Source organism: Grampus griseus (genome assembly GCF_964374135.1).
Source record: "Grampus griseus genome assembly, chromosome: 14".
Classification (NCBI taxonomy): Eukaryota; Metazoa; Chordata; class Mammalia; order Artiodactyla; family Delphinidae; genus Grampus; species Grampus griseus.
The window spans coordinates 79,808,658-79,835,709 of record NC_139008.1 but is presented as its reverse complement, the minus strand read 5'-3'; the positions used below and the strand labels follow the sequence as shown (position 1 = coordinate 79,835,709).

At 42.4% G+C, this 27,052-nt stretch overlaps 1 protein-coding gene across 1 annotated transcript in view; it reads right to left on the bottom strand.

Annotated features, from left to right (window-relative positions):
* Positions 1-26,737, bottom strand: part of TSHZ2 (teashirt zinc finger homeobox 2) — a 452,741-nt gene extending 426,004 nt beyond the window's left edge. Inside the window, exon 1 of the mRNA XM_082669739.1 lies at positions 25,892-26,737. Within this exon, the coding sequence (XP_082525865.1) occupies positions 25,892-25,931 (40 nt within the window). The 5' untranslated portion in view covers positions 25,932-26,737. The remainder of the gene's footprint in view (positions 1-25,891) is intronic.
* Between the last annotated feature and the right edge of the window lie 315 nt (positions 26,738-27,052).

Genomic DNA, 27,052 nt, shown 5'->3' with positions numbered 1-27,052 from the left:
TGGGTCATCTCTTCCTTCCCCATTCTTGAGCGAGTCAGAAATGGTGGGAAACAATGACCTTTAGGCCTGGACAAAGCAAGGAACCTTCCCCTCTCCTATTTTCCTTTCATCTTCTAACTAACAGGATTCCTTCTTGAATGTGTTTTTAACACCAGTTCTTCAAACAGGTCATGAATACCTCACAATCCTTTCTCCTTCCTTGACAGACATTTTGACTGTTGCCAGAAACTACCTTTGATGTGTTCCTGTAAAGAATAACACAGACTTTCCTGTTTGTCTCAAAGCTACTGAACTGAAGCTTCCACTGCAAAGGACAAAATGATCTGTATTAAAAAAAATATCAGCACACCTCCGCAAACACACACACACACACACACACACACACAACTTTGTCATTATAATCCCAGACCTGGCCTCCCCAGGGTTCAAACAGTTCTTGTTGTTACCTTCTTGGTTGTTTTAATATGATTTTTTTCATCATGCTTTCCCTAATCTCTGCTATCGGTGTCTCAAAATAGCAACAGTAATTATCAAATCCCTCTCCCCCCTTTCCATTCCCGGCTGAACTGGAGCGCCTCTGAGATTTCCCCACCAAACCTCTGAACCCGTCTGAGGTTCGCTCATCTGTCTTTCTAAGTCAGCAGAAGGAAAAACACAGGAAGACTGTGCCTTGAGCTATAACAAATCCTGGACAACCCCTAGCTTGTCAGTATCTCCTGAGGAAACGTTTCATAGAATCAGAGTCCTGGAAGAGACCTCGAGAGATCAAAAAGTCCTGAAAAACAAGGGTTCTAAGAAACTCAAACTCACAGAATATTAAAAATGGAAAGAGTTGTAGTCATTGCCTGCTTACTATCTTTTCTCATCCCAGTGAAATGACTTCCGTTATTTGCACTTTCTCCTATACAGCCCACTCTCTGGCCTATAAACCAGTGTTCATGCTTTCTCTATCACCTTCATGATTTTTGTTTTATCTCAATACTATCTGTACTATTATTTACTTAATTTTTTTCAAAATTGATTTCCAATGGATTCATTTTCTTTTTTTCTTTACACTGGACTCAGCAATAAGACCCATGAAATCACGACTTTAATGTACTTTTCCCTTCGAATTCATAACAAATTAAAACATAACTATTAAAAAATGCATACTTCTAATACCTAAAATTATCTTGAATACAACTGTCTTACGCATATAACAAGTTGGGGATTAAAGTTCTAGATCGGGGCTAGCAAATTTTCCTGTAAAAGGCCAAATAGTAAAATTTTTTGGCTTTGAAGGCCAAGAGGCAAGATCAAGAATCTTATGGAGGTTCTTATATAATATGAGAGGAAACAAATTTCCACATTTCCCCCCCCCCAAACATTTGGAAATGTAAAAGCCATTCTAGCTCACAAATCATAAAAAAAAAAAAGGAGGTGGGCTGAATTTGGCTCATGGGCCATAATTTGTCAATCCCTGCTCAAAATCATGTATCTGATATTTGTTTGAACCTTCTCTGAAATTTCTGTAACATCGAGTGGGACATAAAAGGACTTATAGGATGGTTGTGAAGATGAAATAGTTGAAAAGCGTTAAGTGCTTAATACACCATCTGGAGCAAAGCAATTACTCAATAAATATTAGCTGTGTTTTCATCTTTGTCATCATCATCTTCTTCTCTCTCTTGACCAGGCTGGTTAGCCACTGAGTACTTTTCCTGGCACACAGTAGGCACTCAGTGTGTGATAGATGATGTTATTATTTCAACTGGTTGGAGCAGCGCTTCTCAACCTTCTATGCAGATCAGACTCAACTGCGGGGTTATTTTTACAAACACACGCCAAGTCTCACCTCTGGAAATCCTGACTCTAAAATTCACTCAAGGAATAAGCTGAGCACTTGTGTTTTTTGGCAAATTCTAGAGCAATTCTGATGATTCTAAACACAAACTTGTGACTTAGAGCATAATCTGGAGAACAGGGTCAGATATTCCAATCCCCAGATAGGTCCACTGCTCTGTTTTATGGTCACATACAATTCAGTGAGTGCTCAGCCCCTTTGTTAATAGTAAATTCCATCTGTCAGTCAATCAACAACTGATGTTAACTGAGCACCTACAAGGTGCCAGCCCTTGAGCTAAGTTCTGGGGACACAGCAGTGAAGGAAGCAAAGACCCTGCAATATGATAGTCCCTCTTCCTCACCTTTCATTCCTTTGCCATGCTTGATTTTTTTTTTCTTAGCCCTTTTCACCATCTTGCATCTTCAATGTATATTAGTTCTGTCCCATGAGAGCAGGGACCTGATACATTTTGTTGACTGTCGCTCCCACAGCCTAGAAGAGTGCTTAGCACACAGTAGCTGTGTGTTCAATAAAGATTTGTTCTAACGGGTGAAGAGGGAACTCTGCACCTCCTTAGAGAGCCAAGCTGATGGCCAACCCAAGGCAGAACATGTCCCCAGCCTCCTTGGTGTCGGAGTTAAGAGTGAAGCATGTTTTCTGGTCCTGCAACCTCCCTGCTGTTTAATCTGAAATCATTGCTTTATGACTCAGTTTATTCTTTTATAAAATTAGTAAAATGTCTTGAGTATTAAATAGAATAATGCTCACTGCGGGGACTATGTTTAATCAGTAGCAGCTCTGTTGTGTTTGTTTTCTCGTCACCTGGAATTGAACGCACAAAAGACAGCTCTAGAGCTTTTCTGACAATCCCTAAAGAGATCAACTGAGAGCAAGTAATATGCCTATATTAGTTCTTATTCTATAGACTGACAATGTGCATCTGTTTATTGGACAAATAGTTCTTGAGCTTCTACTGTGTACTGGATGCAGTGCTGGGGTCTCAGGACATGGGGCAGATGATGAAACCAGTCGTGGCCCCTGCCCTCAAGGAACTTACTGTCTGTGGGGAGGGGGGACGGGGGGAGATGGATGGGCATCAAATAAACCAAGAATCATAAAATGCCAATGCTGGAAAGTGGCATCCATGCTGCTTTCAGGTTAATACTGGGGAGGAAGGTGGGATTTGACACAGTCTAAAGGGTCAGAAGTTGTCCTGAGCAAGTGATACTCAGGCCAAAACCTGAACCATGTAAAGGTGTTATAACCAGACTTAGAGGAGGGAACCACGACTGCATGGTAACCACAACTGAGTAAAGCCAGGGTGCAGGAGAGAAAATGAGGACCTCATCTCAGAAAGGTCGACAGGAGCCAACCACTCAGGGGCCTGTACAGGAATTCTTCTCAAACCTCATCTGCCCATGAATCCTCTGGGCATCTCGTTAAAATGCCAACTCTGATTCAGCAGGTCTGGGCCAGGGCCTGAGAGTCTGTATTTCTAACCAGCTCCCAGGAGATGCAGAGGCTGCTGGCACACAGACCATACTGTGAGTAAGAAGGTTTCAGGCCATGACTTTAACGTAAGAGCAGGGAGGTTTAGGCAAGACTTCCCTGAGATCCCTCTATACTGTATGAACTCATCTTGCAGCTGTCAGGGAGCAAAACCCTCCGCCTGGAGCTTGGGAATCTTTGGGAAGCCTCTAAGATTCCGTGGGAGTTGGTGTCCTTTCCTGGGGAGTTTACTGACACTCTTGTCAGTCCCAATTCTAGGTGGCATTGCCATGAAACAGGCTGCTTCTGCCCAACAGAAACTCCTTGGCATGGGTGTTGCAATTCAGAAACTCTGGGGAGGGACAGCCCATACATATTCTTAAAAATCAAGGCAGGCTTGCTAAGATGCCACATATATTTATATTATATGCATACACACGTACATAGATAATCTTTGAAATGCAGTAATAGCCACACATAGGATTGAAATGAAATCTTACACACATTAAATCATCTCAAATTTAATCATTAAAGGATTAGGGACTGGGATGCTTTTGCTGTTGCTGCCAAGGCCCGAGCAGACCCAGATTTCTCCGTCAGAGCCCACATCTGGGACTAGACATCTCAGGACGGCCTGTCCATTGGGCAGGACTGATCCTGCGGGCGTGGTGATGGTCCCTGGCAGTGATCAGTGAGAAGCTAGTGAGCGGGGCAATGCTGAACACACACGGGAGAGACGGGCACACGGTCCGGGGCAGACGAGCCTGGGGGAGCAAGTGCCCCTTCAGGGCCATTCGGGAGGAGGGCGGAAGGAGGAAAGCAGGTGCCTGCGCGATGCCTTCGGTGCATCGTCTCCCCCAGGTCTACTAATTGTCTTTCTAAGACACTCTGGGTGACAAATGTCCCCAAACAAAGGCTGCACGCCACCCGCCCCCACGCAAGAAGCTCAATTTAATCGCTCACCTCTGCAGCCTTAAATCAAAGGTGGTTCCTATTAAGTATAATTACCTTTGCCAGCAGCTTGTACAACACGGCAAGTGAGGGGCTGCTAACCAGGAACGGCTTCTACAGAGCATTATATATGCCTTGGACTAAATCAGCAGGACCCCCGGCTTCAGATACACATGTAATTCAGCCAGGAGCACATGTATACTGCAGGTAGAGAGCCGCACACACGCATAAACACAGCATTTCCTCCACGTATGTCAGCAGCCTGCAGACACCACTCTGCAGAAGAAGAAACTACGAGAGAAAAGGTTTCTCTGAACCTTGAACGTACAAGATGTGTTGCTTGGTCAGTTTTTCCACAAGAAGGCAAATTGCCACCCAACCAGTTAGTGTCTGAACAAGTCCCAAATCCAGGACAAGAAATCAGACAAACTCCACCTTCCTCACCCCCGGAAAGCAGGGAAGTGACACCCCTCCTGGCTGGCTCTGACACAGTCATTTTTCTCCCACTCAACCTCACCGCATCTTTCATTCCTGACATACAAAAACATTTTTTAAAATTACGGGCATCTTTATCATTTTAGGCTCGTCAATTCCCATTTTGCCTAATTAATAAATAAATCAAAACCTGAAAGGAAACGAAAGGAAAGTTGAGAAGAACTTTTGGCCCTAACCAAAAAGAAGCCACGGCGAGCTAGATGCAGAATGCAGTTCTTTCAGTCCTTCAGGCTCATGCTAGGAGTTATGTTTCACCTCCGTTTTCACTTTATAGAAGCCTGTTTATTAAACTATATGCCCAGAAGCATAAATGAAGACCTCAAAGAAAAATAAGTCTCTCTCTCCAAAGACGTTATACATTGCTATTCTAGTAGTCTTCAAACGGTCGGCTCTGCCCTCCACAACCGCTGTATTAACTAGCATTTATTGAGCACTTACTATGTACCAAGCATGTATGAAGCATAGCATGTATACAACGGATATAATCTAGATGGCGGCCCCACGTGGTATTAAAGGAAGTTTTTCAAAATTAAGAGACTAGTGGTTAGAAGGTTAAATAACTTGCCAAAGGTCAGACAGAAAGTAAATAAGTGCCTGGACTTGAACCCCAGTTTGTCATGTCATGAGGTCAGGTACATGTAAAGCATCTGGGACAGTGCTGGCAGGGAATGGACTCTCAGTACCTGTTAACAAGTCTGATCATTATTGTTTCAGGGAACAAAAGAGAAAAGGTTGATTCCATTAAGGGTTGCAGCGAGCAGTGATCAGAGTGGCCAACTAGGAGCAAATCTAGAAACCTTCACAGCAAATTATCGCTTATAAGAGCTGAGCAGGGGCTAGCCTGTGCAGGAAACGAAGGACCTGGGTTCAGTAAGGATTAGTAGGAAAAGAAAACAGGGAACTATCGCTGATGGAAATGTCCAGGGCTACCTGGGATACACTTTGGGCAGATCAAGTGAGACCCAGGAACAAACAAACATACAAACGGAAATGAACTTGAGTTCCTAGTGAATCACAGATCATCATCCACCCATCCGTCAATCCATCCTAGGCACTCCATCGCTAACCTCTTAAGATAGGGGGCCGTGCCTCGTTCATCCCTGTAGTCCTGGAACACAGCACAGCGTCTTGAAAATAATAGAAATTAACAAATATCTGTTGAAAGAATAAAAGAATGACCCTCAAATACATACACTCCTTTCAGGGAACTTATCTTCCAAGAATCAGTTTGATCCTTCCAGCCTTCCTTCGCTCTCACAGTTTCCAAGCCTCTTCTATATTATTCCTGGAATGAGATTTTTACCCTGGAAGATCTACACGGCAGCATCAGTGTTGGCTCAGCAAAGTTTCAAGCTCGAGCCCTCACCCCACGAATTTTTCTTTGCTCCTCGGGAAGTCAAGCCTCTTATTTTTGCCATGCACTTCTCCCACTGAAAATTAAAACATCTCAGTCTCACAGCTTGGTTTGCCCAATGTATTGTTTGTCACAGCTCTTGTTTTCATGATGCAGAAACAATAGGAAGCCCTTCCCCTCCCTTTAATATTTTAAAAATTCCTTTAAATAAAGTTGTAAGTTTCCATTGCTACTGTTTTATCTTGGGGACTCCCCGTTAACTTGTCCAATTCCTTCCCTCCACTGCAGGAGAGCAGTTCAAAGTACGTGCCTGAGAATTCAAATTGGAGTTACAAACCAGTATTCTGTTTATTTGTCAGAGCGCTGTGGCAGATTCAAAAGTTAAACCAAAGCACAAAACTCTTCTTGTGGAGTGGGTACTCAGGGGACTGTGGTCTAAAATGAAAATCAGATCATTGTTCAAAAAAGAGAGAAAAAAAAAAAACCCTCACACAGTGCATTGTAACACATTTGAAAACATCTCTGTGTTCCTTAAATGTTCTGCTAAGAGTACTAACAGGTCAGTCCACAGGAAATGCAAGAATACCTTATAGTTTAATCAGGGCACATAAAACACTGTCTAGAATGTTATGTTGCCCGGGGGAATGCAGTGAGCAGGGAACATTTACAAACTCCAGGTCAGTCTCCCCATTACATCACTGTGAAAAAAAGAAATTTATGAGGTTAAATTATATGGATGTTATATATTGGAACTGTTAGCCCATTCCCACATGAGAATGTTGGCTGAAATGGCCAGATTCCCTGAGAGAAATTTCTAAGGCCTTCTATTGTGGATGTTCTTACGGTAACTTTCCACAAAAAAAGTGAAGACTTATTTATTCTTTGAAGATAATGAAATGAATAAAAAGAAAGAAGTCTAACCAAAAAAAAAAAAAAAAGCCCAAATTCCAATAGAGAGGGCACCTAAAATACTTATTCTTATTACTCTTCTCCAGAGATAATAATACAGAAGTTATTTTGTGGAACTTCTTCATGATTTATTTGACCTGTTCCTCATCTAAGTGATTGGAAACACAGATGTTGATGCTATAACTTTGCTTCCAGTAAATAATTCCTCAAAGGACTCACATTTGTTTAACCTTAGTCACAAGATGATAAAACTTATTAAACATTTATGGAAGCAGCAACACAATTTTGTTGGTTTACGTCTTTGGCAAGATTGGAAACTCATATCCCCACTTTTCCACCTTCCTTTCACCTCTCTAAAAGAAAAAATATCTTTGAGGAAGTTCCTGTACCTGAATTATGAAGATCCCCGCCCCCCTGCTTTACTTCTCCATCTGCGCCTGCAGTCTGACAGTAAACAGAAGGGCTGCCATGCTGATCTCAAAGAACAATAATTAAACCAAAGGGACAGCAGACAAGGTGCTCCCGTGGGATCGACAGAGGAAGAATAAAAACCTCACCGGGGAGCTGTTTTCTTATGATTGCGAACCTGCTTCTGAGATAAGCAAACATTCACAGGTGTGATGTGCGTGCATTTATTCACTGAACACCACTCCCTAAGAAGCTACTCTATTCAGCCCTGAGGACATAAATAACATGGGTATCTAAACGTCCCAAAGACTCCAGGAACCCTGGATAACTGTTCGTTCATTCATTCATTCACTCATTCACTCATTCATGTATTCAACAGAACACCTACTGTATTCCAGGTACAGCAAATGAAATGGTCCCCACGATTTGAAAGTTTGTCAATCCCTGACATGACACAATGTAGAAAAGGAAACAGAAATTACAACTGGTATAGAGCCTGCTTCCTGGTATTATCTGTCACTTATACATTTCTTATCTAGAGCTGATTTTCCTGTGCAGGGGACATGGGGTGTAACTACGGCTCTGTTTCCCTCTCACCTCGGGCTGTAACCAGTAGGGCAGGGGCAGTGCCAAAGGGGCAGCACCCCATGGCACTGGAATACACACTATGACACTGGAAATACACTGTGTTCACAGGGAAAATCCTGAAGAGTTTTGTGGTGATTTCATTAGCAGCTTAGCCTTGGCACGGACATATGCATATACTATGTCCACCACAGACACAAAACTCACGAACAGTAAGGGCTTCTCACTCTCGCCCCACCAGACACACACACTAACATCCACGACATATCTAATCCAGCTGTACATGAAACACATTCATGTCCACAACACACATAACTGCACAGATTTACAACTCAGATCCACAGTAAAACAGATCACAGCGCGCGTGCACACACGTTCCAAGGAGGCTGCTGTTCTTGGTTGTGAAACGCATCTGGTACTACATGGACCCTCTAAACTCTGGGGTCCTATCTAATTAATATATCTACCCCAGGACCAACCGGTAGGCTTCAATACATGTTTGCTAAACTGCATTACAGTACAGTGTAACCGTTCCATATGTTAAACTGGAGGATTGACTATTGTTACTAATTCAACTTATAACGTGGACAAACAAAAGTCCTTTCCTGACCTCACCCACGCATGTTTAATACCTCATGGAGACTTAGCACCGGTAAGGCTACAGCTGTCCAGCTATGAAGCTTAATCATTATATACTCTGAGGACAAATGCAATTTCTTTTATGCTATTCATGGTTTGGTTTTGTTTTTTCCTTCTCTCTGTATCCCACCCCACCCCACCTCAAGGTGGCTAATGACAGTTTTCTTGACATACTAGGATTCAAGCCATGTTGATGACTGTCTCATTCATTATTGGGATTATTGACATATTTTATGTTCAGTTTACTTACTTCAAGCAGACATGTAGCAAGTACCTACTAGGTGAGAATTAGCTAGTTGAATTTTTGGTTAGAGAAGTCTACATCTCAGTAAAGACACAAGAATGTTCAAAATATGAAATATTAGCTGTTTAAGTGATGTTTATTTTTCTCAACTCATTCTCTTGCTAAATGCAGTAAAATTCTCACAACTGTTATTCTCTACGTAAATTACTTATGTGACAATTGTAAAAATTCCCAAGAATATTCATTACAGGATTGTGTGTAATAGTGAAAACTTTAAAACATGCTAAATGTCTATTAACAGAGGAATTGATAAATCAGTAAAAATGTACATGCTTATGGTGGAATATTATAAAGCATATAAAAGAGAATTAGCTACATCTATTTTCTTAAATCTATCAACTCTTTCTCTCTTTTTTTCTCTACCTATGTACTTGCATACTGGGATAGAGACCCAAAAATAGAGTAAAAAAGAAAACCTTGTAAAACAAAGCATGAAACTATTTACAACTATATCTCAATAAAACTGGGAGAAAAAAAATTAAATTTTTTAATTAAATAATTAAAAATTTTAATTTAAAAATAAACTTACAATTAGTAGATCATACTGAAAACAAAAGCAAACAAACAAAAAATGTTAAACATATAAAAAAGAATAATAATACTCCTACCTACATATACGTGCTGGCAATACTGTAAATAATGTAAGATGTACACACCAAATTCTTCATAGTGCCAATCTCTGAGGACAGAGAGAGGGAGAAAGTAACAATAGTTGAAGAACACCTATTATGCACCAAGCACTATTCTAAGTACTTAATAAGTGCCAACTGTTTAAAACCTTATTAATAGTGCTTGGAAGTAAGCACCCTCCTTACACTTATTTGACAGGACTGAGGTGCAGAGATTGTAAGTTTGCTTTTCAAAAGGAACAACTTTATCTGTACAGTTTAATTCCTTTATATCTGAAATTTACTGACCAAGTGAAATAAGTTCACCTTATTACTGACAGTTCCCTCCTCTATTCCATCTGACTGATTATTCCCATCCAATATTCATAAAGAAAATATTTATATTAAAGATGATAAAATAAGATGCTAATTCCATTTCTCATTAAAATAACTGGTAATCAAGTGGCAAGGCAGTTTGCCAAACCTTGTATTACTACAAATGTTTGTTTCAAAATGTCACCCAAATTAAAAAATAAAAATAACCCACCACCAACTAAAAACGATTGATTTTTTTTCAAGAAAGATCCCATCATGATTTCTGTTGTAAGCAACGCTTTCCCTCTGAGATATGACCCCTTGAATTTTGTGATCATCTTTTTTTTTTTTTTCACATTATTCAGAGTACTCATTTAAATGTCACCTATAATTAAATACTTACAAGTAAGAAACACCTTTGGAGACCCTGACCATAAATATTACGAGGGACTCTAAAGGGGAAATCCGTGAGGGTAGCTTTGCGTTTGCTAAAATAAATAATGGGGTAGCGTCATTGCATGTGTTCCATATTTTTGATGGCCAGGAAGAGTCATGGAGCCTACAAGAGATTTATGGGGAACAGATGAGCAGTGTCTGACTTCAGGACACATCCTCAAGGATGCTGTAGGAAGTGGGTGAGCACGATTACTTACTGAGCCACCCCAGATGGACTGTGTTGGGGATTTTCATGGATTTTTTTTTTTAACCTCTGTTTAATAAAACAGGAATGGACTTATGAAAACGCGATTGTGTAAAGCTCAAGAGGTTCTAAAAGTTGTTCTTTGTTTTTTTTTAATCTTCATAGTTTCCATTTTTTAAAATGGTCTTTAGATATTTAGATAAGGATGATTCTCTTTCTATCATTTTTTCCTTTCTTCCTTTTGCCACAATTGACTTACTTCAACCTGGAGGAAACCCTCAATTTCAGTTCATGCCCTTGATCTGCACGTATTTATACTAGACTATGAATGTTTATGTGACTTTTTGCTATTAAACATTAAATAATGTGAGAAGCAACAAAACATGGTGTTTGAGTGCTTGGGCTCTGATACGCAGACCCAGCGTTTAGTATCTTATTTAAAAGCTTGTATGACCTTCAAGTTACTTAAAATTTCCAAAACTAAATTTCCTTGTCTATTCAATGGGCCAATAATAATATCTGGTTCTCAAGATGTTTTGGGGAGAGACTTTATGTAAACGACTTTTATGTAGTCAATGCTGAGTAAATGTTAACCACTTAGTGTAGATTTTTGGTTTTGTGTCATCCAGGTCAATGAACAGTAGCCATTATATGACAGACCATTATGATTAGCATCATCTTCATCATTGCTGCCACCATTATTTGGATCACAGTCACCTATGGAGGCACATATGCTAGACAGAAAAGGCTTAGAAGTCTGATTACTGGGAAGAATCAGGAAAGAATAGAGAAGGGATGGATTAAGAAAAAAAAGAGGAAACATTGAAGAGAGGATGAGAAAATATGACAAAGGTAACAAGAAAGTGAAGGAGGTTCCAAAGAATAAAACCGGGTTCTCTGCCCTCTCATCCACTAGTTTCCAAAATTTTAGGGAGTGTGAGAAATAAAGAACCAGGTCTGGGATATTCCTTTTGTTTCTTTCTTGTCTCTTGACTCTGGTACCGAGGGTGTCAGCCAGCTCCCTAGCGGACAGAGACTTTGCTATATATCTGCCGGACTGCCTGCCTTTCTCCTCTTAACCGAGGGATTCTCTGGACTCTGATGTTTCATGTTGTGACCAGGTAGACCGATGCATAAATGGGTGTGTTTCCCTGTTGAAATACATTAGGGAAAATTGTCCCCACCATTTCTAAAAATATAGGCAATTGCCATGAGAGAGTGAGAGCAATAGAGACACTCATATTTTTTCCATTGACTAAAAGCCAAAAGTGAAAATGGACCCTGTAAATAATTTTTTAAATGTTTAAATGCTTTGGCATTTGGAATTAGAGAGAGAGAGAGTGTGTGCGTGTGTGAAGAAGGAGGAAAGGAGAAGGAGAAAAAGAAGAAAAAAGGGAGGAGAGAACTTAGATATTTTTCTCCTATATTCTGTAATTTAAAGCCTTAATGGGTGCCTAAAATTCAGATTCAGGGGCCTCGTGCCATCCTATGGAATCAGAACCACTAGGCTCTGGCCTGGGAATCTGTAAATTTACATTTTAACAAGTTTCCCAAGTGAGGAGGACACCAAATAAAGGTTGAGAACCACGAATCTATTCCAGATGCAAAACCAGAACATTACTCCCAGTCCTTCCATATTTGCAAAATTTCCTGGGCCACTAAAGACTTTCCAGAGTTTTTCTCTGATATCCTGGGAGGGGAAGTTCCTTCTGGTTTTAAAACCTTTTGAAGTATGCATGAAAGCCTCTGCTTTCCGGGCGTTTCTTTGACCTGAGTGTGACTTGGCAGCCACAGCTCACAGCTGGTTCATGAATCCCTTGCCCTGCTCAGGCTCTGGGCATCTATAGCGTTCTCACATTTAGTCATCGTGCCCCAGCCTCATGGTTTGTGCAATGCCCTCCCCCCAACTATTGCTTTCTTTGTAATAATTCCCTTTTTTATTTAATTAATTTTATTTTAAAATGAAAATTTATGTCATTCAGTCAGCGCAAGGCCAATCACATTTGCCATAAGTGATGGTAATCAAACAATGAAAAATCCAAGTGTTAATATTTTGCTATTCCCTGTTGCTTGCGAAAGTCTCTGAATTTGTGGTCTGCTCTTTCTGATAAACAAGGGGGAGAGAGGTGTTTAAGACAGGCTAACAGCAAGCGAGACTTTCTTCTTGATTAAATCAGAGGATTTGAACCAGTATTGAAAAAGGAATACTGTTTTCATTTCCTGCCTGCCTGCTACTTAAAACTATCTACCCCAGTGGTCTGAAAGCCCATAATGGGGCAACTGGGGTTTTAAAAACTTTTAGAGATGGGCTTACTTGCCTCATTAAAACATTGCATAGAGCACTGGTAGGCTTGGGAAGAGGAGACAGCCATTAGGAGTTTCCACTGGTGGAAATGATCATTCCAGTTAGTGTCTACTTTCCTGCCCCCAAGAGATGCACCTTTAACTCCTTGGGTTTTTTCACTTTAACTCCTACTAATCACATCACTATCATTCATTCTGTCCAACAATAGTTATTGAGCACCAACTCTGTGCCAGGCTTTTGGACGCAAAGCCAATAAGATATAAGATCCGTTCAGGGTCCCAAGCTCAGAGTCATGGTGATGATTTTAATAATTTACCATTTATCGAGCACTCACTGTGGACGAGGCACAGTCCTGAGTGCTTTACCAGTGTTCATACTTTGCTCCTCCCAAGCGCCCAAGAGGGAGTTTTCATTACCTCTAACTGATAAGGAAATCTCGTCATGGAGAGGATTATTAATATGTTAATATATATAGTGACTAAAGTTTCTTGACTGCTTCCCATGTACCACCATGTACTAAGTATGTTACCTGATTTATTTCAGTGAATCCTTGTAAAAACCCAGCGAGATGAGTCCTTTTAGTAGGTCCGTTTTGCGAATGAGGAAACTGAAAGTTTGGGCGCTGGAGGTGCCTGAGGTCACACAGCAAGGAAATGACCCACTGGAGAGAAATGGAAGCCCGGTCTGTCGACTTCAGGGTCCACCCGGTTGCCCTGACACCGTATTGTCTGATGGGGGTGGGGAGATGCAAGTCCAGGACTCCATGAAACGTGCTTGAAAGAGACTAGCCTCTCCCTGCACGGTCAATTCTAGAATCAAGGCAGCTTCAAACACTTTCCCTTGTTCCCACTTTAGCTCAGAAAATGGTAGACTGACGACTTTCAGTAAGAACCTTATGTACAACTAGAGGAAAGAAGCAAAAGAGAATTCGGGAAGATAGTAGGATAAATACAGTCAGGCTTTTCATATACACGTTTTAGTACACTCTTCTTTCTCACTCACACCCACCTGCAATTTTCTGTACATCTTGTCTACCTTTACACCAAGTTTCCCATCTCCTGGACCATCAGTCTGGTCCAAGTCATCACCAGGTTTTGACTAGGTTCATACAGAAGCCTCTAAAATGGTCAATCTGCTTGCAGCCTTGGTCCCTGAGAAGTAACATGGCAGCCAGCATGATCCTGTAAAAACCTTAGTCGGATCCCATGTCTCCCTCGCCCTGTAAGGCTCTCCAGTTCAGTGAGGACCTTGGCTCCTTACGCAGCATCTCAGTTCTAGAGGTTTGGCGTCTGTCTATCCCTCTGTCCTCATCGCTCACGCTCTGTCCCTCGTTTCGTCACTCTGGTCTCCTTGCTGCTCCTCCAGTTCCTGCAGCAGCTCCAGCCCCAGACCTTCCCGCGCACCTGGAACCATCTTCCCCAGAGACTTGCCCTGTGCTCTCTGCCACCGTACTCAGAACCCAGTTTCAATATCACCTCCACAGAGAGGCCTTTCCTCACTAGCTTATCTAAGACGGCACATCCTCTTGTGACGCGAGACCCCTCACCCTCCTTTAATTTTCTCTGTTGCACACACCACTCTCTGATGCGAGGTAACGTGCACCTGCCTGCTTGTTTGGGACCTGTCTGCCGCACAAATGTTAAGCGTAAAGAAGGCAGGCCTTCTGTCATTTTTACTCAAGCCTCTAGTTCCAGCACCTCCTACAGTACCTGGTACACGGCAGACCTTCAGTAATATCAGTTAAATAAAGGTCTTAGGACAGGCAGCAAAAATTCCCCAATACTCTCTGCTATCCCCAATCCCTTTGTCCTAAGATATTCCTTAACAGGCACCAGCCAGTCTCCCTTCTTTCTTCTCCCAGGCACTTATCTGAAGGTGACAATTAAAAAGCGAAGAAGAAGGCGTTACCAGGAAACAGCCTATAGCCTTCTCCTGTTAGCCTAACAACCCGTAAGCTCTGCTGCCTTGGGCCTGAGGGGATGAGCACAGGCTTCTGGTGGGGGAGGGCTGGGAGCCTCTGGAGGCTGCGGGCAGGAGGGCGCAGCACCTGGAGAGCAGAGAGGGAGAGAGGTCGACCTCTGGGGTCCGAAATGAGGCTCCCCAACCCCTTTGCCTCCATCCGGGTCTAGGCTTAAGGAGGAAGCCTACAAATCCACAGTATCAGCAAGCACTGTCTATAAGCTGAATAAACAACATTCACTGCAGAAAGGTGAATCCCCGCTCTTCAGCTGGAGGCGGAGGACGTCATGATGAACAGAATACAAGCGTCTAACTAAAATCACCGTCTTTTTGTCATTAATGTTTCCTAAATTGATAAATATTCAAAGTGCAGCTATGATCGTGATTGGTACGGAGGTCTGCCAAAAAATTTTCGATGCGTAAAAGAGATTCTTATACTCGAAATTAATTAATTAGTATACAAAGTAATACACTAATTAAAGTATTTATTCATTCACTTATTTATAGCCTCATTTATTCATTCGTCAGGAAATATATATTTAGTGCCTAATAGGTACCAAGGACTAACTCAAGTGCCTAGATTTCTCCCAGAATTCCTACAGAAGACAAAACAAAACAATAGAAAGGACATAAATTCATTTACGGAGAAGATGCTATGTAAGTGCCAGAGACTGCCCCAAGGGTTTCATCTATATCCCATTGTCTGATCGTCACAACCACAATGTGAGGTGGATAATATCATGTCTCCATTTGACAGGTAAGGAAACTGAGGTGCCACAAGGTTAAGGGACTCCCCTTAAAGCACACTGGTGGCTAGTTAAGTAGGGAGGAGCTGCAGTTGGATCCCAGATTTGCTTGGTTCTTAACATTTGCCTTTCCACAGCCACATGGGTGGCACCCGTCCCTGCACCTGTCAATTCCTCCATAAAGCCTGGGCATGTGTTTTTACCTCCAGGTGTCACCTCTATTATTCTAAGCATCCTAGTCTCCATCACTGAGGGGCGAACTAAGTAGATTGAATGGATAAACATACCCAAGTCCACCACCATCTTTGAAATACAAACAAGTACCCCTGTTCTACTAATAACCCAATTAGATGACATCACTTTGTTGCCTGAACCCCTCCTGCGATCCCATCACACTTAGATGCAATTCTAGGAGGCTACACATGATCTGCCCCGCCCGCGTCTCCTCCTCATTTCCTGCCACTCTCCCCTGTCTTCATCTGCTTCAGCCACAGTGGCCTCCTGTGTATTCCTCAAGCACGCAAGACATTTCTGGCCTTAAGGTGTTTATTGCTTCATCTTCCTGGAACGCTTCTCCCAGATCTATGCTTGTCTAGTTCTTCATTTTCTATTCAGGTCTGATCAAATGTCACCACCCGATTAATACTACCCCCAACCATTCTACGTAAAATGGCAACCTTCCATCCCTCTCTAACCTACTAATCCCAACTCATTTTTATGAAATGCCATTAGAACTATTCAATATTATGTATTTGTTTGTTCGTTGGCCTCACCATTTGTTGTTTTGGTCTCATCCACAAGAATATTAGCTGGGTGGGAGTAGGGACTTTTCCTACTGCAACATTGCAGCACCCAGATCAATGCTTAGCACACAGTAGATGAACAGTCAACATCTGTTGGGTGAATGGACACATGAATGCACACACATACACGCGAAGAGGAAGGGCTGACTTTATATATGGTACATGGCACGAAGAGTCTAGCTGGAGACGCCACAAAAGGCAGCATTCTCTGTCAGTGTTCTCAGTACCCTCCCCCCCCAGGTTTAGACATCACAACACACGCAAGGGAAAAGTAATAGGAACTGAGGGTCCTTCCTTGGCAAATCACTATGACTCTTCTAGGTAAACTACCACAACAGATTATGTGCATGGGTCTTGGAAGCAGAAAGTTTCAAACCAACCTCAGTCACTGCGTGACCTTGGACGAATTGCTCTGCAGGTTATTCAGATCCCCATCAGTAAAATAAAGATGATACTAGCATCGAACTCAGGAATGTTGCAAGACTCCGCTCAGATGTTCCCTCCTCTGGCAGGTCTCCTCTGACCGTCCACACCATGGTTGCCCCAATCCTGCTCCCATATGTTTGTGTTTATAAAACAATTGTTATCATAGAGCTTTTTACTATATGAAAGTTATCTTTTTTCCTTTATTAAATTACTTGTATGTTCTCTTGCTTCCCCCAACTGGAGGGTAAGATCCCCAGGGATCACACCCATCCTATTAACCTTGATGATCCAGGTGACCAGAACAGGACCTGGCATGTAGTAAGAACTCAAGAAATAACTGCTCCTTAAATGAATGACTGTAAAATTCATAACGTACTTGGTAAAATGTCTGGCATATAATAAGCACTTAGGTAGTGGCAGATATCATTATTACTGTTGTTGTTATGGTTTTTGTTGCTGGTGCTATAATTACTATTCCTTGGGAAAGAAACAATTTTTTTTTTTTTTTGAGTTGGGGCAGGGCTCCAACCTATCCAGTATGAGTTTTTCTCAGAAAAGGCTAAAACACTACTCAGTGATTATATTTCCAGTTTTAAAAATCAAAACGAATCGAAGTCTGATTTCTTTTGATCCTGAACTCCTGGTCCCATAATAATTGGCAGGTTCCTCATTTCCCTTCTGGTATACATTTTTCATGGTCTGGTTATTTGGGGCAAAGATACACTAGCTCTGTTACGTGTGGCCCCTAGCAGTTTTAGTGCATTCTCTCAGCTCAGGACTCATAGCGTCCTTTCCAAAATCCTGAACCTTAAGAACTATGATTACCCCCATCTTGTAGGCTGGAAAATGAGGAGATTTGAGCAGCTGGTCTAAGCATACACATCCAAAAAAGTAGACCCAAGGATTTGAACTTGGGTCAGTCTGACTCCTGAACTCACATTCTTATTCTTTGAGTCAGGTTATCTCTCGAGCTTGCCCAGGGCCAGTTAAGTAGGGTGGCAGAGCTGTAACCAGAACCCAAGTCATTTCCTCCTATTCCATGGTTCCATTCACAGTCCAAAACCTAATCCCAAGGGAGAAAGCACAGCTACAAACCCAACTTTCTAATAAAGGAAAATAGCTAAAGGCAATTCTGATATAAAACGTGCTTATATAGCTTTTCATTTCGGCATTTTTTTCTGTACCAGGTGGTACCGAACACATAGAATAGATTTAACTCTTCTCTACAGCATCATCTTGGCCCAGAAGCTATTCATATCTCCCTGGGGTATAAGAGAGAGGCTTCTACATACATAGAAAAGTCTAGAGACCTGATTAATTGAAGTGATTTAAAGTCAGCCCCTTGCAGTTTATATAGAAATATGTACATGCTGCCGCTCCTACTTACACATATCTCCCCTATAGAAGACCTTGACCTTCTGTCTCCTTTTTGTATCTCCCGCGTCACCAATCACCAGATTTCATGGATTTTTCATGGCGCAGAAAAACATTTAAGGAAGTTTCTTCCAGATTCATTACAAACACAATGGCCGCTGCCAACTCTGCTTTTCTCTCATTCTGCACTTTGTAACTATTTTCATTAAAAATAATAACGTGGGGACTTCTCTGGTGGCACAGTGGTTGAGAGTCCGTCTGCCGATGCAGGGGACACGGGTTCGAGCCCTGGTCCGGGAAGATCCCACATGCCGCGGAGCAACTAAGCCCGTGCGCCACAACTACTGAGCCTGCGCTCTAGAGCCCACGAGCCACAACTACTGAAGCCCGTGCGCCTAGAGCTTGTGCTCCGCAACAAGAGAAGCCACAACAATGAGAAGCCCGCGCACGGCAACGAAGACCCAACGCAGACAAAAATAAATAAATAAATAAATAAAATTAAAAAACAACAGTAACTGTGTTCTGCCCACCTTAATATATAAACTGTATAATTTCTATAGAAATGACTTAGATGTAGCTTGAAGAAGAAAGTTCAGGGGTGATTTCAGAGTATTCACTCAATTCTGAAAGCACTCAACTAATCAAGACCAGTGATCTTAATTTTTGTACTAAAGGAAACTGCAGCACGCTGGCTTTCTTAAAAAACCCACCTTAGCGCCTAGCAGCTTTACGGAAACATGAGGTTTTTCCTTTGGCATAAACGGACACTACAGCTTTTCAATTAAATTAGTCTTTGGAGAGAGATGCAGAAGAGCTAAAAAGCTCCTTAAAAATCTTCCCTGCTTCACTGCCTCTCCTGTGCCGGGTGGGGGGGGGGGGGAGTGTACAGTTAAAGTGCAACGCTATTTTCTCCTTACCCTGCCGAAACAAAGTTTTCGATCTTGAACCCTGAGCTGGCTGTGTTATAGATCTTGTTGAGGTTTTGCTTTTAGTTTTCAAGCCCATATTTGGTTTTCTAAAACTGTTTTTAAAAAGGGGATGTGCATTACAACGTCCTATATTTTTGTACATCCAGAGAGAGCTTTGTTAGACCCTGCTTCAGGCTGGGTAGTAGTTAGAGGGATATTGAAACTATATTTTTAAATTAACACAAATGGAAAGGAAACTCTCATTTAGATGAGCAAAATTCAAGACAAATCCTTTCAAATACGATCCAGGTATTTTTTTCCCCATGTAATTTCTCTAAGCTAATTATCTCTAAAACTTTTGCATTGTGCATTCCCTGTTGTTAAGCATAGCTAAATAATACTGATATATTAATAATAGGATTAGCTAGCCGTGCCTCCTGAATTTTAATTTCTAAAATTTTAAACAATTTTAGGCATCACTTTGGCATCACAAAATGTTTGAGAATGCCCAGAGGACATCTTTTTCTGTAGAGGAAACACAAAAGACCGAAAGAGGCAACAATTGGAAATTCCACATGGCTGTTTTAATGACTTTCGAATCCCTCCAAATTATTTAATCATTTCACCCATGGAGTTTGCTTTGGAAACAAATATATCAGCAATTCCCACTTGCATCTGAGATTTCTTCTCTGTGTGGCTGTGTATGTATACAATATCTTTGGAAAGGACCTGAGTCTGACGGTTACCCTCTGGCAAAACGAGTAACACAAGTACGGCCACGCTGCTGAAGTCGCTCCAGATGCATGTCCAAGTTAGATGAAAATCCTCTGAGTTTGCAGACATCACCCAGAAGTGGATATCTGGTCTCTAAAGTCTCTATTTTTTTATTATCATTTCTTAAAGACCCAGTGTATCTTGAAACTGACTTTCAATGTTAAGCCTATCCCTTCTTCTGAAAACAAGTTCCTAAAACAAGTGACTGACAGGTCAGTAGCAGGAAAAAAAAAAAAAAAGAAATTATAAATCCAGTGAAAACAGTGTAGTATGCTAGAGGCCTGTAACCGTAGGGTGGTTTTTCTCCCTGCGATATCCAGGTAATCAAGCAAACACTCTCAACGACCTACTTCTTATGTGGTTAGAATGACTAAGCTCGTTCATAATCGAAGAGCTGCTTGCCAAAGGTCACCCTCAGAAACAGGAGAATTTCTAACTTTAAATGGAACTCAGAAAACTTAAAATAATTTTAAACATACAAATTGTTACAAATTACTGAAAAAGAGATTAAAAAAAACCCTCTTCCAGGGTGAAAAGGTTCTAGGAAGGTAGAAGGATGAGATCTCCCTGATACCGACTGTAGGGGAAGACATTCTGTATTCATCCCAACATTAGAAAATGAAAATAAATTTCTCCCAAAGAAATAAAAATAAAGCAGCATTGTCAACTTGTGAAGCAATAAAATTATTTGTGTGCCAAGCTTCTTTTAATACCACTGTGATTTTTTTTTCATAAAAAGTCTCTCAATTTGTTGTAATTAAATATGTAATGAAAAAGCACTGCTTCAGGGAAGCGATGCAAGACACTCTGTTAGTTTAATGCGTTTCCAACTGACTTTGCATCAAACGAAAATGATACTCTGTGTATGCCTGGTCTTAATATAGAATTTGTTAGGCAATTTTGTGTTTTTTAAGGGGGACTTGGGTGGACACAGACACTGCCTTTGAAATAGTGGCTGAGTCTTCCCAGACCATGACATACTTAAATAAAATTGATGGTACAGATACAGTGATGGAAGGGAAGCACCACTCAGGACATTTAACTCGTGTCAGCTAATTACAGACCCGGCATAAACGTGAACAGGGCCTAGGTTTTCTTCCTGGCTGATTTCCCTAAGCTCAGCTGCGGTGATGAGCAGAAGTGCATCATTTCAGTGGCCTTAAATAATGCCAGGCTCAGTGCCCCTTTAAAACCTGCTCAACTGAGAGTACAATTCCCAAGCCACTGGAAAGATAAATAGATCAACCCAGGTATTATCCAGTTGGAGAAATTCCGTCAAATGAGTGAGAAGTCAGCTGGGATGAAATGAAAGCATAAGCCTCTGTTGGAGAATGTGACAAAAGGCAAGATGTTGCCAGGGACAGACCTGCTAAAGGTGCCTAGGAGGCATTTGTTGGGTGTGAAGGTTTCCCGAATGGTAGCAACAGAATCAAGGTGACTGGGAGAAAAATAAATGTAAGGTGGGAGAAAAATAAATGTAAGGTGGGAGAAAAATAAATGCAGAGTATTTCTGAGGAATGCTTCTACCCTCCTCAAAAGTCACCTCTGATGTCCAACCCCCAAGCCTCAAGAAGATTTTCATTGTCGAGAAGTTTCTCAAGGCCCCTCTTCCTTACCTGGCTTCCACTAGAACTCCCTATCACTTGCAGTCTGCTGATTAGGGTTAATGCATTGTGTCCTGATATGGCAGATTTAAAATGAAATCAATAAATGCCTAAAACAAATGGGCTTTTGAGATGTCCCATTCAATCTGGGTCTTTAAGGGTGAGGGGAGAGGAGGGAGAAGGAAATCATGAGGGGAGTGGGAAAAGGACCAGTTAAGCAATCGATTTCTATCCAAAACACTGTGTGGAGGATGTGATTTCAAGGTACCTGTCCTTTCTTTTTTCAGGGATCTGCCTTAAATAACAAGAATAGCCTTGAACAGTTCACACTGCTGAGCCCCTTTGGCGGTGGGGGTGTGTGTTTATTTTTTCCATTCATCTGTTAAAAATCATACTGTTTGTGTAAGTGAAGGGGTCTATAGTATGCGGTATTTAAATCTTCAAGATGGGAACTTGTCTTTCTGAAGTGTGCTTAAACAAAGTGAGGGTCGGGACTCCACCCCGCTACCTATTCTCTTGAACCCCATCCCACTTGCCAGTGAATTAAAGGTAAACTTCACCCTGAGCTGTCTGACCCCTCCCTGCCCTGCTGGTTTACACTGCTGAAACCTTGCCCACTAATCCAGTCATTGTCATCAGGAGGTTGAAAGGGAGATCGCTCAGGTCATCTCTACACTCCACTGCAGTATTCCGAATTGTCCCTGCTGAATATGTTTCCCATGTAAATAACCTGTGCTATTAAGGTGCAAATTGCAACTTTTAAGTAATGATTGCTAATAGTCTAATGTTTACTGCCACACAAGGACATTCATGAAAACAAAATCTGCATTATTCATCTCCATATTAAATAAACAAAATGAATTGAGGGAGCTGTTCTCTCCTGCAAGACTTTCCTCAGATCTGGATTATCAAATAGCTTCTGAGAGTCAGCAAGAAGAAAACATTTAATCTCTTTGAGTAGGCAGCAGCAGACGCCTATAATTTATATCTACATTAGATATTCATATGTACATGATGCCCAAAGATTTTGCGTCCTCTTGCAATTGGCTGGCATTATATAAAAACAAGAGTTCAGGATGGTGAAATAAAATATATATTACACATGTGTATGTACAGAGGCTGCGATAGATTGTAGAAAAGAGAAGGGTTACAGTGTAAGTCCACAGTTTAACATTTTTAACTACCCTGCGTCTTGTAAAACACAAACAACTCAAAACACTGTTCTGTTTTATTTTACCTTTCTGCCATCTTCTCTAACTTCCCTACAGTGGATAGGGAGAAAAGATGCTGGTACAGAATCCTGCAATATTTTCAGGTAAAAGTAGATGCGTTTTAGTGGTGAGTGAAATATACATCCAAGGAAGCAATCACACTCACTCATACACAAACCCCTGGGGTACTGCAGGCTGCTTTCTAAACTTTTTTCCTTGCCCGAAGTAATAGTATGGTAGAAGAGCATAGCTTTAGAAAGCCAGGAAGAATGACATTTCGGAGGGAAATGTTCTGACTTAGCTGTTTCCTTAAAGAGAACTGCCTACCTCACAGCCCTTCCCTTAAAGGAGGGAGGAATATAACCAATAAAGACTAACGTCCCCCATCACTTATAATATCATCTCGCTCATTCTAACCGCATACCTGCTTTATTAGAAAGTTCCATAATTGATTCCTTGAAACGTGGAACTTAAAACTAATAATGCAAAGGAATCAGATTGCCTCAAAGAGTTCTCGGGGAAGAGAGTCTCAGTTCTGATTCACTCACAGGCTTTTTCGATGCTACATTATTCATTCCTCAAGCTAGAAATCAAGCTTTCAACATCAGCCCATGGGAATAATTACTTACAGTCGCGCATTGTTTAATTTTAAGCAGTGATAAAAGTTAGTATGGCCACAATCCTGGAACCCACCTTGTCCTTCTCCCTGGATGTTAACTGCTAAAGAATCTCGAAGTGGCTAACTTTACTTGTGAACAACCACGTCAGCTAAAACAGAGTACAGCATCCATGACTTCAGACGAAAGAAATATTACATGAAAAAATACCTGCTTTAGTAATATGTGAGTCAATAAATACCGTAAGAGGGGCCTCATCGTGTACTAAGTGAATTATTCCCTTTCAGCTTGACAAGGGCTTCCACTTCTTCCAGTGAAAATAATAAAAGCCATGAAAACAGACCCATAAAGACACTAGGAACACAATAGGCCAGAAAACTGAAACTACAGTCAGAACTTCCTAACACACACATACACATACAAACACTACAGTAAATAGATAAGCTAGCTCCAGTAGACACCAGCTTAATGAAAAGGATCTAATTTAAATAATGTGATACAGCATTGTGTTACGTACACCTGGATGCTCATTGATCAGAGCATAATTATAATCAAAGGAGTGCAGTTCTGAGCAATGCACTTTTTGTAATGAGCTGACCAAAGGAGACATGTCCAGTCATTCTGGTAATTTAAATTACTGCCTAGTTGTTGGCCTTTACCGGAACAACAGGGGGAAAAAAAAAGAGTAATTTTCGGGGCAGTATCACTTCTTGCTGGACTGTTGCCCAGGGTTCTCTTTTGGGACAACAATAAGGACGTTATCTCTAATAATCTAGCGATACTTAAATTTATGTTGCTAGAACTGGAAGAAGCAGGCTCAGTCTTCCTGAGTCTAAAAGGCCAGTGCACACCCCAGTGCTGTTCAGATTGCAAAGCAATCTAAGTTTTAAAAAATAAGTGAGTTAAATGTAGAAAGGGACAGGGGTAGGAGGAAGAAATTGTTTGCAAAAGAGGTAGCTAGAGTTGAAAAAAGAGCACTTCATTGACTAGGCAAGTTCTAAATAGATACGGTACTAAAAATACCTAAATTATTTTGCTCTTGGAAATACATGAATCAAAGCTTTGTAAATGATATTTCCCCATGCAATTTGAACCAATCTATACACGGTTACGGATCTGCGCTCAGAAGGGAAGATAATTGTGGATATCTCAAAGCACATGTACTGCCATTCGTGCTGGAATCAGGCCACGATGGAGGATGAGCTTGGTGGTCCAGCATGCTCAGACACAAACACCCACTTTGCCCAGATTTGTGACTAACTTTGGATTTGCTCTGAGGGTGGCTTTTCAAAGTTTATGAAAGTGTTCCACCGAACTTCTCCCTAATGTTTCGCTCGAGTTGGAACAGAAGGAGATATTGTGGGGGGTTCTGCAGAAGACCCGCCTTAACTGATGCTGCCTAAAGCACGAGGGTAAAGACAGAAAGAAGGGGGAATAAAACTTAAGCTTTTTGCTAAAGCCCGATTCAACTGAAGGACACAAAGACATAAAAACGCCCACATTAAAAGCCAAACAAGATAATAATTGTGCATGTCTGGCTCTGAATCTAGAGGGCAAGGCTTGCGTCACTGGCACTCTGAGTTACCATGGTGAGTGATTTATTGATATATATCAAGAATGAATAGATCAAAGGCAGCGAGATGACAGGTGATCAATCAAATGTCAAATCAAAACTAGCAATCAAGTGGAAAGCTGACTTTTCAGTGGGTGGGTCTGGGAGGAGAAAAATGAACTTTCATATCACACTTCCGAGAAGCAAAACCCCAGCATACTATTAAAAAAGCAATTAAGCAACCCAAAAGGAAAAAAAAAAAAAAAACCCTTTACAAGATCTAATGTACTGATCCATTAACCTGTTCCTCTCTTTTTCTTTTTTCTTTTGGAGGAGGGGTGGTAAGAATTCACATGGGATAGTTCCTACCATACAAATCAATTTACAAAGTTTGCAACTCACTCTGGGCAAAGGAAATCCAGAGCTGTTTCAATATCAAAGGGGCATTTTTCTTCCCCTTTTTTAAGAGAAGGAAGAGTGTTGATTAGATTTCCAAACGTGGATCCTCTTAGAAAACATATTCAAGGGTTCGTTTCCTGGGGTGGTTTTTTCCACCTTGGTGATCAAAGCTGAACTCCTATGGCTCGCCCCAAAGCCAGCCTTGCAGCCCGGGGCTGGGTCACTGCTCACACTTCAGTGTCCCAAACCCCAGCCAGAGGAGACGCTGTCACTCGAGGCCAGAAGCCACTGGCACTGACCACGCGGAGGGATGCGGGGGTGGAAGGACTGTCTCCCCACTCCGCACCCCAAATCCTCAACCCAACTTTGGCCCGAGAGGCAAGAAGCAGACTGGGAGAAAGTTAGGGGTGGGGTAGAGGGTGGAGGAAAAAAAGTTTAAGGAGGGAAGGCTTGGTGGGATAGCTTCCCCCAACACCCCCAATCGGAGCCTGGAAAGGGGAGGATTTGGGAGACTGGAGAAGGCGAGAGAGGATGGGGTTATGAGCCAGGCAGAGAGGGGCACCCGGAGCGAACTCCCCCGAAAGCCGAGGGGGGTGGCGTCCTGGGGCACCCGGGGCGAGGAGGGCGGGCGAGGAGCTCGGCGCACCGGGCAGCCCGGCCGGACAGCCCCGAAGCGGAGCCGTTTCTCTTACCTGCCGCCCGCTTGGGTGCCTGCTGTTTCCTCCTTGGCATCGCTCTACTTCGCTCCAGTCCCACTTCTGGCGCCCCAGCCCCGAGCCGCGCGCGGGGGCCCGCGGTCTCTCTCGCCTCTCTGGGTCTCCTCCGCCTCCTGCCCGGTGGCTCCTAGGGCGTCACTCGGCCTCTGTCCCCCTGACGATCCCCCCTGCAACTCCTCCACCACGGGCCAGAGACCCCCCTCTCTGGGTGGCAGACACGGACGGCTGTGCCGGCTGGTTGGAAGTAGAGGTTGGTTCTGCCTTGTTTGTTTGTTTGTTTTGGATTTTTTTTTTCCTCTCTCTTTTTGTTTTGGCTTTTTGGAAATTTTTTTTTTGGTTTGTTTTTTTTTTTTTTTTTTTTGGTGACTGTTGAGACACTTGATTTCTTTATTAAACATCCAAGACCGGGTTCGGATGGAAGGGACGAGGGACGCACACGCGCGCGTAAAGATAAGAAAAAAAAAAAAAAAGGCAATCCTGGGAAGGTAGTGGTTTCTTCTTTTTCTTCTTCCTTCTCCTCTTTCCCTCCTCCTCCTCGCCGATCTCTATGGCGGATTCGCGCTGGGGGCAGAGAGATCACTCACTGTAGGTTTGTGGCTGCTGTCGGATCCCCGTCTGTGAGTGATATGCTAGAGGACAGGAGCGGGTTTGGGAAAGACAGAAAATCTGGAATTCACACACACACACACACACACACACACACACATACACACACACACACACACTCACACACTCACACGCACGCACGCACTCTCGCTTCCTCTCACACACACTCACACCCCCCACATATGCACACACACACACACACACACGCACACACACTCTCACACACACACAAGACAGGGCGAGGCGATGCCAGCAAACATCGATCCTGCTGAACAAACTGAACATTAACAAACTCCTCCTCCTCTCCCCGCGACCTGATGACAGGGAGAAATTTACTCCCCAGCCGCAGAACGCCAGGCAGAGGGAGTCTATTAAAGGGACAGTGTCCCGCCGGGGAGCAGGGCTGGGGGCGGGGACCGGGCGTGCCACCGGGGCTGGCTCCGCCGTGCGCCCTCTTCTCTGGTGCGGTGACGCGCCACCCCCTTTCCACCCTCCCCCCACCCCCGGGCTCGGGGACACCCCTTGGGGGAG